The sequence below is a fragment of the Psittacula echo genome (assembly GCF_963264785.1).
Source record: "Psittacula echo genome assembly, chromosome: 8".
NCBI lineage: Eukaryota > Metazoa > Chordata > Aves > Psittaciformes > Psittacidae > Psittacula > Psittacula echo.
Window position 1 is genome coordinate 17,134,406 of NC_137744.1, and position 13,207 is coordinate 17,147,612.

The 13,207-nt window shown below is 44.1% G+C and overlaps 1 protein-coding gene across 1 annotated transcript in view; it reads right to left on the reverse strand.

Moving 5' to 3' along the window:
- Positions 1–451: 451 nt before the first annotated feature.
- The window catches only part of LOC308224774 (synaptotagmin-like protein 2), a 73,298-nt gene continuing 60,542 nt past the window's right edge, over positions 452–13,207 (reverse strand). Inside the window, exons 9-18 of the mRNA XM_080624980.1 lie at positions 12,812–12,910; positions 10,772–10,863; positions 10,211–10,312; positions 7,851–8,020; positions 6,414–6,516; positions 5,605–5,766; positions 4,784–4,862; positions 4,264–4,363; positions 3,162–3,367; positions 452–1,711 (exon numbers count right to left, since the gene is read on the reverse strand). Of these exons, the coding sequence (XP_080481106.1) occupies positions 1,566–1,711; positions 3,162–3,367; positions 4,264–4,363; positions 4,784–4,862; positions 5,605–5,766; positions 6,414–6,516; positions 7,851–8,020; positions 10,211–10,312; positions 10,772–10,863; positions 12,812–12,910 (1,259 nt within the window). The 3' untranslated portion in view covers positions 452–1,565. The remainder of the gene's footprint in view (positions 1,712–3,161; positions 3,368–4,263; positions 4,364–4,783; positions 4,863–5,604; positions 5,767–6,413; positions 6,517–7,850; positions 8,021–10,210; positions 10,313–10,771; positions 10,864–12,811; positions 12,911–13,207) is intronic.

Below are 13,207 nucleotides of genomic sequence, written 5' to 3' on the forward strand. Positions count from 1 at the left end.
CTGATTATCTCCCAAACATCTTCACGAAAAGCTCTGTTATTTTAAATGTACATTTTCCCATTCTTTTCTTTACAACCATCTTTGCTAAGCTGAAAATTTACACTGAACTTGAATTAAATAAAGTCAATACATTAAAGAAGAACATGAGAATATCCACAGAGTTAAAATCTAGGGTAGGATAGCAACAGAAAATATTTCTTCATGACATTTCACTTGCCCTTGGGTGAAAATGGTTCATTTGGACAAGACAAAACTTAACAGTTCTTTTGTTTGCTTTCTTGTTACTCAGATCATGATGAAAATAGGTACAAGGAGACCGGGTGATGACTAAAGAAAAACATTCTATTTAATCACAATATGTACATCCAAAATAGAAATTACAAAGCTGCATTTCAAAATGCATTCACAACACCACTCTGCCACGGTCAATGTGCCAGATGCAAAGCTCTTGTGAGCCACTGGCAAAAAGGAAATTCCAGCCACAGACAACTTGTCAACAGGCATCAGGTGAAAGGAAAGCCAGAAGGGCAGTGGGGTGTGCAGGGGCAGGACAGCAGCTCAGGCAACTGGAGCTCTGCAGCCACCCCTCACATTCATTCACTCCCTACTCACCTCTCCCACTGGCTCCCAACATCTCCCATGTTCCAGTGTGGTTTTGACCTTTCTTTTCTGACCCGTTGTGCCAGGTTAACATTAGACTGTTTCCTACATGATTTCATATTGGTTTGCACACAAGGCATTTCAAAGGTGAGATTAGGCCCATTAGCAGTGTAACTATATTTTACATCTGGGCAAGCATTTTAGTTTATATTGCACTGAAACTGTCCTTTCATAGAGAAACTTGCCTGAGGTCACTGAGGAAGCCTGTGGGAAAACAGCCCCGGGCTGCAAAATCCCACTAACTGCAGGATCACCACTTCTCTCTTTCATATTAAAGTAGAAAGAAATGAATATATTGAATCCCTCATTGTTACCCTCCTCAGGCTGCTTCATTTTCTGCTTCAGATAGTCCTCTCTTTCTTTATGTTCACCTTGGATCTCAATTTTTCCTCACATTAGAGACATGTTATCACGAGCAACAAATGCAAAACTCTCGTTCTCAGACTGTGCTGCTGGTGACTTGGAGCAATTCTACATCAAGTACAAAGTGTACCACTTGCAGGGGAATATGAATAATACCATGCTGCTGCTTTAGCACAACTACATCGCTGCACAGAAAAAAAATGACACAAGAAACAGTAAAAAAGAAGAAATCTGTATCTCCTTTTCCTTCTGCCATTGTTCCCAGAGCTTAATGGGATTCAAATATACTGAATATAAGTGATAAATAAAAAGGCAAATGAAGTATCTTCTCGGTGAAAATCAAGTATAGCATCAGTCTGGTAACTTCCATGTCCTCTGTTAGCAAATTAATACTTAACATTTAGCATTTCCAAAGTGCTGTCCATCAACTGCCTTATAATAACCTGACACTTGCCAGGCCTGTGGATGGCTCCATCACCTCCGTGCAGGAAGTTTCCTAATGCTAATGAACACATTCAGCCTTTCTATGGCACAAATGCAGGTTATTTTAGTTTCTTCCTCCCTGCCAGGGAGCGCAGTGGCAGCAATCCCTCAATCCATTCATTGGCAGCCAACATCATCTCCTGCCAAAAGGCCACCTCCTCTTGCGTGGAGTCCATCCAGTCCACAGAGATGCCATAGCTCAAACCTGAAAAGAACAAGAAAACTACAACGTTGGGAATGCAAAAATACTCAGTGGGATGGAACTGTTGCAGGTCATGTCTGACTATAAATGGTGCTGACTTCTCCTCAGCAAGTTGCACCTTAACCACCTCCTGTTCTTCCTACCGATGACCTCCATTTTACATCAGAGTTCAGACTGAAGGCAATGCAAAAACCACAAAATGCAAGAACCCTGAACATCACCTGCCAAGGAAAATAATAGGATCAAGCCTTTCTGCCTGTTTCAGAATGGTAAAGAAGGTCTAAGAGATTTGAGTTTTCCTTAATCCTTTCGGAAACCCTTAAGGATTTCCCTTAATCCTGTCAGGGAAAGGATTTTCTTGTGGACAAGGTGGAGTATTTGTCAACATTCTCTTGCTCTACATTTTATTTATACAGGAATCAAGCATATGATAGTGGAAAAGTGTGTACATCAATTCCAAGCTGATTATTCAACCAGATTTTCATGTGCCAACTACTTGTCAATGAGATAAAGGTCTACTCTTGCAGTTGGTATTTTTATATCTTGCTTATGTGCTTATTTTTGTTGTCCCTTCCCACTGGATAGTTCTCAACCCTCCTGGTGAGAGAGACTGAAAACAGAACACAAGCAGATCCAATATACATAAGTGCACCTGCAAGGCAGACCTTCCAGCTGTTATAAGCCTTTTCCCAATACCCTCAAGGAGCACTTATCCTTTATTACAACATTCTAAAATCTGTTTTCCTCTCATCTCTCAGCGAACCCTCTTGCTTAACAATCAATGGTTTAGAAAACCTTAGATATCCCACTTATAAAAATACAAATATGAGCCTCATGCCATCAGCTCCCAGAGACAGTGATATCTCCCACTGGAGCAAAAGGCATCTCTGCTGAGGTCTTTCAGCGCTACATCGCCTAAATGAAAACAAAACATACAACCAACACTAATACCTTAGTCTGCACCCAGACAGCTCCATTATTCCAATCCATGATTTCATTCCAGCTGATGTACTCTCAGTACTGATTACCTATTGGATCAATTAGTATACAGCCTGCCTTGTTTTTCAAACATGTTACCAAAGCATGTCAGGGACGAGGTGATGTGGACAGAGTCACCAGGTGGTGCTGTCCCACATGGCATTCAAGTTCCTATCTGAGCAGCAATATAATGTTGCTTTGTAACACAGCCTGTTTCCCTGTAACAGCAGTCTGATAGACCCAAAGGAGATTCCTGAGTTTTGCTAGACCTTAGAGCTGATGTTGGCAGAAGAGGTGGGAACAGAGGTTTGCTATCATGGTAGCATGGCCCCCTCCATCCAAGACACAGTAGAAGTACCAAGACTCCCCATCCTGAGTTTCTCCCCAACAGGAAAATGCTCTGCATCTTCCCATTATATCTTGTAGTTCGGCAATATGGTAACAGTATTCATTTAGTGTAAAGAAAATTACTTACCTGTCCCAAGGCCCAGCCTGATTCCTCCAAGGAAATGATTGGTAAGTTTTTCATGATCCCACACAGTCAATTCAACACAAGCATCCTTTAGATCCTCTGTATGAAAGCCATCATATACAATAGTGTGATTGAAGACAGGGTTTGTGTCTCTTTTTATGACTCGGGTCTTTTGGTAACTCTTCTTACTGGTGTCTGGAAGCACATAGCTTTGAGAGGAGAAAAAATACAGCATGTAATACTGAGCATCACCGGAGATTTGAATTGTTCCTGAAAAATTCCTTGGTCTAAGCAAGCCTCCGTTCTGAAGAAAGGAGGAATTTGGTCTCAACCTAAGAAATCGCTGTGGATTTAATGGAAAATGTTCATAATTCCTGGGGGAAGCCTTTTTTTTTTTTTGCTTTTTAAAATTTCATTTTAAAAATTTCACTTTAAAAGCAAACATTTTCAGAAAAGAGGGTGCTTGCTTTAAAATTCCTGCTTTTGGCAATTTCTTTTTTCTTGTAACCCAACATTTAACATTAAAAAATTGACATTACTTTCACAAATTTCTATTTTCATATATTTCCATTGCTTAGATGCCAAAGGGGGCATTTCAAAAAGGTCAGTTGGGCTTCTGGAGCAGCAAACCTTTCAGCAGGAGAACTCCGTAAGGATTTTCTGGAATATTTGCAGCACCTTCTCCCATATAACAGGAAGAACTGATGTTGCAGGCTCCAGAAAACTGCACGTACTAAATTCTGGAGAATATCAGAGCTGGATGCAACCATCAGTATGTCAGTTCTGTCAAGCCCCTAACAAATTCACAAACCTTTCAAGCAACCTCATATCAAAACTTCATTCCCACTTACTCTTCTTACTCAGATGTTATTGAGGCAAATCACTGGGTGAGTCACAGACAGTAACTGACCAAGAGCTTTATCACAGCAAGGATTCTCCTAATTTGGCCACAAGTGAATAGCAAGGGCAATTCTCTCCTAAAAAGCCCAACACAACATGAAGGTTTTACAGTATGGAGGTACAGAAAGGTGAGCCTGAGAAATCGGAAGAAAGCACACTGCTCAGTGACTCAGGACCAAAGCCAACACCATGCTTGTGCACCTACCATTTCACAAAGGAGTCAACTCCAGAGGGACGCAACTGCAGCAGGTCCTTGACGTCTTTGACCCAGATATGAACCTCACCAGAGGGAGGATTCTTGGGACCTGCCATTTAGGAGAAGAGAACAACTGTCATGCCAGTTATCCAGCAATAACTAGCAAAATGACAGGCTTCCTCCACAGGACCTGAGGGAACAGCAACATGACTTTCCTGCGTACTCACTCCCTCACGAGCTCTGTACCCTTCTGCCTGGTTGTCATAGCACTACTACCAGCTCTGTCACCCTTGCAGCTGCAGAGGGCTCCTGACAATGTGCTGGTGCTGCTTTGAAACAGGAAAGGAGAAGGAACTGTTGGGCAAACCCAGTCTTGTGCCACCGCACAGTGAGAGGGGCTGTGTGTTGCCCACAGTGCTCAGAACACCTGAGGAGCTTGGATTTGTTGAGCCCTCCCCTCTCCCCCCAGCACTTTCCTAATAAATCCATATGTCAAGATCAGATGTAGGCTGCAGCCTACACACTTTACCTAGGCTTCCTGGAGGGACATACTTAATAGACAAACTCATCACTCCTCGATGATCCACATCGTTAACAGCAGAAAGGCTCTGAAACAGAAAGAGTTATGATTGACTAAACAAGAGATTGTGTAAACATAGCAAGGTAAACAGCTTTTGAGTTCAGTGGAGGGACACAAAGGGACAAACTCTGATTTTCCATGGCTGGAGCAGCCTGTTTGCAGAGCAGCTCCTTTCTTTGTAGCTTTGTTCTCAAACTCAGTTCCTCAGAATTAAAAGCCTGAGGATTCAGAGCAAGGTTGCCCTTCCAGACATGTCCAACCAGACATAATTAAACATCTTAGTTCTGAAAGACAAATGTCCTTTATTTTCTGAAAAGGGATCTCAGATCAGACTTCTGAACCCAGAAGGATGCAGGAAGACGTACAGGCTTGACAAAAACTGGCACCTGAGTATTTACCTCTCAAGACATGTTCAACTGCCTCATCTATTGCTCTGCTGTCTGTTTTAAAGGGACGGTTTTTATGTGAGGAGAGAGAGGCAAAGTCACATCAGAGTTTCTGTTGATTAGTGTCAGATCACATTTATGATAGTGTCCCTACAGATCAGTCACCAAAGGAGACCCACGAAGGCCTGTCTGTGTTCAGGGCACTGAATTCTGCACTATCGTGTCCAGGGCTTGTGGGTGTTATACTGTGCTCCCCTAGGTATAACACATGTTGTCCTGCTTCACCACACCTGAAGACCTCAGAGGAGTCAAGAAGAACTTCTGCCACCCCTAAAGGCTGCAGGGTTGGGCTAGGAAGCGGGACTGCAGTTGAGATACACTTACTCGTGGCTTCAGCGGGTACCAGTTGAGTTTCCTGTTGCTCCAGTCCCAGCTGGCCAAGTCTATTTCAATCTCTCCCAAAAAACTGTTACGTCCCAGTGGATCATTGTGCCAAACAGAGAGGTTTAATTTTTGGATCAGCAATACCATTTTCTCTATTTTGTACTGGAAGAAGAAAGAGAAGTCAGGTTCTTCAAATTTTTCTTCCTTTCTCCTCCACTTCTCTCCAACTGGCAATAAACTACTCAAAAGCTTGAATAAGCCCTGAGACACTCAAACCCACTCCACACATGCCCTAACAGATTGGCCTCATTCTGAACATCTCTCTTTCGTCCTGCAGCAATACTACTGCCCTGACAGAGCTCTTCTGCTGAGCACAGGGAAACCTGCTTCATTCATCACAGGGCAAAACCAATATTCTTTCAAGAATTATTAATACAGGCCTGGGCACTGTTAAATAATCCTCTAGGCTTTGATGAGTAAGATCACATAATGAAGACCTTCCTCACTAGTCCATGCCTTTTGACTGCATGCCAGGGAAAGGAAGAACACCCCTTGCTCTGGCTGAAGGCAGCACAAGCTGCAGGTCCCTATCTCATCCCAGGACCACTGTGCAGTTTTGACAGAGAAATTTTGGGTGCCACACACATGGGTGCAGAGAAATATTAACATCTCTACCCTCACAAACTAAAGTGAAGTGCTGGGAGGAGGCAGGTGAAGAAGCCTGGCCAAGGTGGCAGGACCTTTCAAGACCTGACCTGGTACAGGTGCCTGCTACAACACAGATTTTTAGAGTACGTATTTGTTCTTACCCGTAACACCTCATTGTAAATGGGATTCACAGTCCTCTTCTTCACTGAAGTTTTCCTCTTACCCATTCTAGCTTTGTCTGGGAGCAGGTAAGTTTTAACATACCTAGAAAAGAAAACAAACCCCAGTTGGGTATCATTCCACATTGCCAAGCTCTAGTAAGTGGACAACACTTGTGAATGGTGACATGGAAACAAAAGTCCTGGGGTTGACTCTTTGAGGGCAAAAATAACTAAGAGACCTGCTAGGATATTAACTTGGTTTGCATGTGAAGTTATAAATATCACTGAAGATGCGTAGATGGCACCAACATTCAGAACAAGCAGCTGTCTAGGCAATACAGAAAACCAGCAAGGCCATATAACCATTTTCTGAAATGCCCATAACTATAGCATCTCTATGCATTCAAAATCAGGGTGTAATTATAGAGGAGGAAAGAGGCAGAATGTCTTTACGTCTCTCAGGGTTCAAATCCAAGCTCCTTTTCATCGTCTTTTAAACTAGAGATCACTAGCCTCTGTACAAATACCACTGTGCCCCTGTCCTGGGTTCAGCAGTAGCAGTCAGTTTTTCTCCTTCTTAGTAGCTGTTGCAGCACTGTGTTTTTGACTTTCGGCCTCGGAACAGAGCTGATAACAACTGATGTTTAGACTGACCAAGGACTTTGTGAGTCTCATGCTCTGCCAGGGAGGAGGAGGGGCCGGGAGGAAGCAGGGACAGGACGCCTGACCCAAACTAGCCAAAGAGGTATTCCATACCACAGCACGTCATGCCCGGGGATGTAACTGGGAGCTACCCGGAAGGGCACGTCCTCTTTTCGGTCGGGCTCTTTTCCGGCGAGTGGTATCATATTTTCTTCCCTTGTTATTTCTCTTATCATTATTATTATTGGTGGCAGCAGTAGTGATTTGTGTTATACCTGAGTTACTGGACTGTTCTTATCTCAACCCGTGGGAGTTACATTCTTTCGATTCTCCTCCCCATCCCTCTGGGGAGTGGGGGGGGGGGGGGAAGTAGACTGCGTGGTTCTAATTTACAGCCGGGGCTTAAACCACGACAGCCCCTAAAAGCACTTCTTTATGGACTTTATTTTCATACAGACATGTGTCTGCATCACTAGTTATTGCCCAAAATATATTCACCATGGGGAGATCAAGGTTCACGTGGATGGAGAGTGAACGTACTCCAGTCATAACAGGAACTGGCTTTGTAGTGATCAAAACTTTGTCCATCTGTCCATATTTAAGTCTGGCAACATATTTACTGATGCAAATCTATCCAAAACCATCAGCTAGGGAGGCCCCAGCAGTAAGCATGCACCAGAAGTCTGAAGGAAGGAAGAAACCATGACATTTAAGAAGAAAAAACAAAACAAACAAATCCTTCAGAACACAAATTTCAGCAATGTAGAAGTCAGAAGGCACCGAAGCATCACTCACGGGTCAGATCTGCCTTTCTTCTCATCCACGAAAGCCAAGTCCTTGCACTGCGACACATGAACCTGGAACTCCCGGTTCTTCTCATCGTAGTCCAGAGCAAACTCCACGGTACCTTGGGCATCCACGCTCCCAAAATCACCACTGTAGACACTGAGCACACTGCCACTCACCTGCCAGGTGGAAGAGCAAGGTCAGTGGCACTGAGACAGGCAGCCTCCTGACTTGGTTTCTGACCAAGACAATAGTCTGAAAAGGGCATTCCCAGGGAAATAATCTGCAGTTTGTGTCCTCATGTACTGCTGTGTCCTTGCCGCAGAAACTGCCCACATGTGAAGCTGTGCTCAAACAAGCAAGGGCTGGGGAACCCACACAGGGTCTCACAAATTAAGGATGTGCTACCCTAGACCAGGATTTAAAAACATTATTCTCCTGAAAACTCAAGAATTGCAGATTTTTCACCCTTAAATCCAAAACTTTGTGGAACAGAGCCAAATATTACTGGGGAAGCCACACAAATCTCTTCCCTTTCCCTATGCTTGCAGTACAAACAGCTGCTCTCCTGACCCATCATCACTAAGAAATATATCAAGAGAATTTGAACTATCTGGGCATGAACTTATTCTTTACTGTAGATATAGCCACACAATTGTCAATCAACTTTTAAAATAGCTTAGTAAAAACCATATCAGACTAGAAATGTAGGAAAAACTATTACTACCTTGTTGCTTGCTCACAGTGTGCATGGAGCTGTACAAAACAGAAACAGATATAGCCTCTGTCCTACCAGAGACAGCCTGTGTGCATCTACTTGCCACAAAAGCACAGGAAAGTGAGGCCTCTGCAGGTACAAATCAGGAGTTAGGCATCCAAGAGTCCCTTGCTTTCCCAGAACAAACTGCATTTGCCCGTATGTTTTGGGCTTCTTTCATGGCTTTGTCTTTCACGGGTAGGAAGTGATGAAGCAGAAACAAAACACAGCTCCAGAAAGACAAAATAATTTTCTACTGCACCAATCACTCATGATTCCTGATGAGATAACATAAAAGCTAACGCCATTTACAAAGCAAGTAGTTCACCGTCTCGGCACTATTCTGGGCTCCAGTCATAGAATCACAGAATTAAGTAGGTTGGAAAAGATCTATAAGATCATCGAGCCCAACTCTTACTCCAGGACTGCTAAGCCCACTATTCAACCATGTCACTAAGTGCAAAGTGATCTTCCCTCATGGCTGGCCCTCATGATCTCCAGTCACAGCCACCCCTCAACCTACCCTCTCATAGTGGCCCCACACCATACAGCTGCCACCCCTACCCCTCATGGCCACCCCCCATCTCCCCTCAAGATCTCCCCTCATGGCCACCCCTCATGGCCCATGGCCGCCCCTGCTCTCCCCTCACAACCTCCTCTCACCCCTGATGACCATTTATCAAGAAACTCCTAGTAATTAACCCAATTCTCCCTGTCTCCCCCTACTTCCTTTGGTTCTGTATTTCATTCTATTATAACCTACAAGAACCTGCTACATATCTCCTCTCAGTCCTTGGAGCTGCATTTACCATCCCACCAGGATACTCACCACAGCAGAGAATCCTGGATGAGTTTTTCAGCAACACATGCATGACTTAGACACAACAGGCTCATTTTAGCTACAAGACCCTCAAGACTAGAAGAAGGACTCATGTGGCCCAGAGTTCAAGGGTTTTTTTAACATACATTGATGATCTCTCCCTAATAGCTTTGCTTCACATATATTCTTTAAATCTCATACATACATCTCAGAGACACCTGTAATAACCCAGCAAATTCAAGCAGTTTTAAGGAGCCCCCTCCCAAACACTGTCTCTAAGGAATCTTTAAAAAATATTCAACTCTTTCCATCTTTCTTTAGAAGTTGAAGCTCTAAATCACACTTTTGCTGTCTAGCTCTGAGTTCCCTTGAATATGCTAACAAAAGTGAAGGATGAGCTTGCAGAGGGCACTTGTCTGCAGTCCCAGCTCTTTCGGAGCTGGATCACAAACATGTCACTTAATAGCTGTGTGCTTCACTTCCCCACTTAGAAAAAGCCCCCCCCGCCTCTGCACGCTGCCAGGCTTCAGAGCACCTTCACCTCAGAGTGGGGGCTATTGCTTGCTGTGAACTTGTCTAGCAATGACTCAGTGGGTCTGATCTGAGATGGTACCTGGAGACACTCCTTTAACACAAGTAAGTTATTAACCATCACCATTCTTTTAATAATGTACCGTGCAGAAATTAACAGGATACTCCGGAGGCCACATCACCAGTATCAGCCTAAATGCAGCGTCACCGCATCCGACAGAGATCCCTTACCTAAGCGAGATGCACAAGTTGAACACCTACCGAGGAGACAGATGCCATGTCGGAGGAGTGGCTGCCAACGCTCGGCGTCTTTTTGTGCTTGTTAAACTGGAAGCTGATTTCTGAAGCCGTGTCTGATTCCGTCTGCTCAGGAAATAACAAGCATCTTTCAGCTCTGCTGTACGAGCACTTTGCAAGGCTACAGAGAAAAACCAATAGCTCAGCAGAGTCCCGTTAAGCAGCGATTAGGTGAGGAGAGTGGAGGAGAGCGCAGGGAGTCTCCCCAGAGGCATTCCCTCCGACTGGCAGTGAACGTCATCATTAACTGCCTCCAAACAGAGCTGCATGCAACTGCCTGAGCTCCTGGGAAGGGCATGGAATAGTTTGAGACAGAGGGAAACACTAAACTGCTCCAGGATAGAAGGACTGGTCTGGGTTATTTGGGGCTTTCTTCTTAATGTTTTTCTCATTTATTTATGACATAACCAAGGCATGCTCTAAAGCAAGTACTGTCCTTGCCCAGAAGAAGCATTCTAATGAAACTCATGGCCATTCAGGGGATGCTGTGAACATTATTCCAGCCATTTCTGGCATCTAGCCTACCTCAGACAACAGGAGAGGGGAGGATCTGCTCAGCTCTTTGACTCTTTCAGGTTCAAGAAACTGATGGGGTATCAAATGAGGTTTACTGTAGGCTGCAGGAACAAACAAAAAAGGCATCAAGATATGTTGTCAGAGTCAGGAAAATATAACAAAACCACATTTTGTCTAAGGGCACAAGAAAGCAGGAAAAGCTTGTGGGAGGCACTGGAGTACCACCTACGTGCCCCATCTGTCATCTGCCATTGATGCTGACCCCCCAAGACAAAACCTGCTAGCTAACATCATAAAGCTGTTTTCAATGTGGTTTTGTTCACTGTGTGGGAGGCTGCAAACTCCCTCTAGTGGCTAATTTAATCCACTTATTAGCCTAAGGATGTGTATCTGCATCACTTTGCGTAGATTTAATGTAGACTAAAACCATACAGGCCTGCCTCATGTTAAAGGAACCAAACATGCTCACGTTTTCATCTCATAGTACATTGCTCTGTACAAAAGAGCTGTAAAATACTTTCACCTACATTTTCACCATTGCATACACCTCTCAATCATTCTGCTACACAAAGAGGTGGAAAATAGCCAGATATCTAAAAGAAAATAGTCAGAAAGCTTCATATCAACTTACAAACATGGTTACTGGACTGCTTAACTGTCTAAGTAAAACCTATTTGCTCTATCTTTATCTTTTCTCAATAACTCACTTGAAGATGGCAATCTTCACTGAGAACTTGGTTTTAGAAGATACATGTGCGCGTATGTACACACTTGTTTAGCATGTTAGTCATGATGCTAAATTCTTGAATGTTCAAAATGCCCAAGAGCGTCTTTTATTATTATTTATTCATTTTCCTTTTATATAATTTACCATTCATTTGATATTTACTACTTCTATTTCCAAACATGAGCAAAGCATTACCTCTAGCCCTCTCCACAGACTAGCTGGTATACTGCAAACAAGTAATGAAGTTTGTGGCTTTAAGTAAGCTTTAATAAGGGGAGGCTAAAATCTTGGTTGTCTGTATAAAGACCATGTCAGTGAACGGCAATGCATGCGGGACCTGAAGTTTCAAGCCACCACACTGCATGACATGTTGTTGTGCCATACAATGGCACATGCACTTGGCATAAGGCCACCAGGCAGGGTGGCCACAGTCACCAGGCAATGCTGCATGTCCCACCTGCAGACTGCCTTCAACACAGCCCTCAGGGGCTCAGGGCTTACTTAAATGGGCTTGATCATTTCCTGTAAGCAGCTTTACCCCTCCTCAGGAAATGCCTTCCCACTCTTCTCGCCTCAGTTCTGGCCACTTTGCTTTTAGGCAAGCTCTTGGCTGTCCTCTTGGGCTTGCTATCTTTCACCTTTAGGGGACTACTACTGTCTTTCTTGGCCACAGAGGCTGCTGCTGCCTTCTTCAGGCCCCCTTCCTTGGCTACAGCTTTCTTGGGCTTCTTGGTGGCACAGGCAGGTTTCTTGGCCATGGGCTTCTTCAGATTTGCTGCTGCTCTCTAGGTTGCCTCTCCTTAGCTTCTCTTGGTTTCTCGGGGAGAAACTGACACCACAAAGCATGTCCCAGGTGGTAGCTGGGGAGATCAGACCAGCATACGGGGTGTGCCCTGGTGAGGTGAGAGGCCCCGGCTGGGCACTGCAAGCCTGGTGAGTGTGTGAGCAGTCTGCAGTACAACTTGCATGCTGGACCTGAGGTGTGGCACCTCTGATTATCAATCACTGCACAGGCTGCCCTGCAGCTCCCACAATATTTGGTGGAGGAAGAGGAGAAACTAGTACAAGCTTCCAACCCTTTGAAGCCCTTGTGTTTTTTGCTGAAGACCCTGAGTAACATACCATCAATCTAGCTGCAATTTCCTGGCTCTGAATTAAATTTTAGGCACTATAAGCCTCTAATTTGATGATGAAACAATATGTCATTTTCCTTGCCTGGTACATGCACTGAAGCATCAGGGATGCAGAACTCAAGCATAATATATGACCTTCAGGGAATGTAAACCAAAAAGGAGAAAGAAAGAAAGAAAGATGTTACTCACTCTCTGTGGTTGTGTAAATGTTCACCATGCTCTTTGCAAGGTTAATGCTGTTTGCCCGAGCCAATGCCTGAACGGCAGGAGAATGATCCCCATCTTCCTCTGGAATAACAAAAAGACAAATCAAGATGGTAAATAAACAAATATGAATAGGAAGTGCGTCAACAAGCACCTGTGTGTGTCTCTCCTGGTCTTTGTTCCCTCTGCAGTTACATTACACAGGGCTGCTCTCAAATTATCGGTGTGCTTTAATGTCTCTCCCTGAAAAAAACTCTTCATGCTGTGGTGGGAAATGTGAACACTGGATCAACCCAGTCCCTAAAACAGACCAGTACTTGCAAAGAGCTTCCAGTGAAACACAGCAATCTGCTAATACCATTCTGAAATGAATATAGCAAT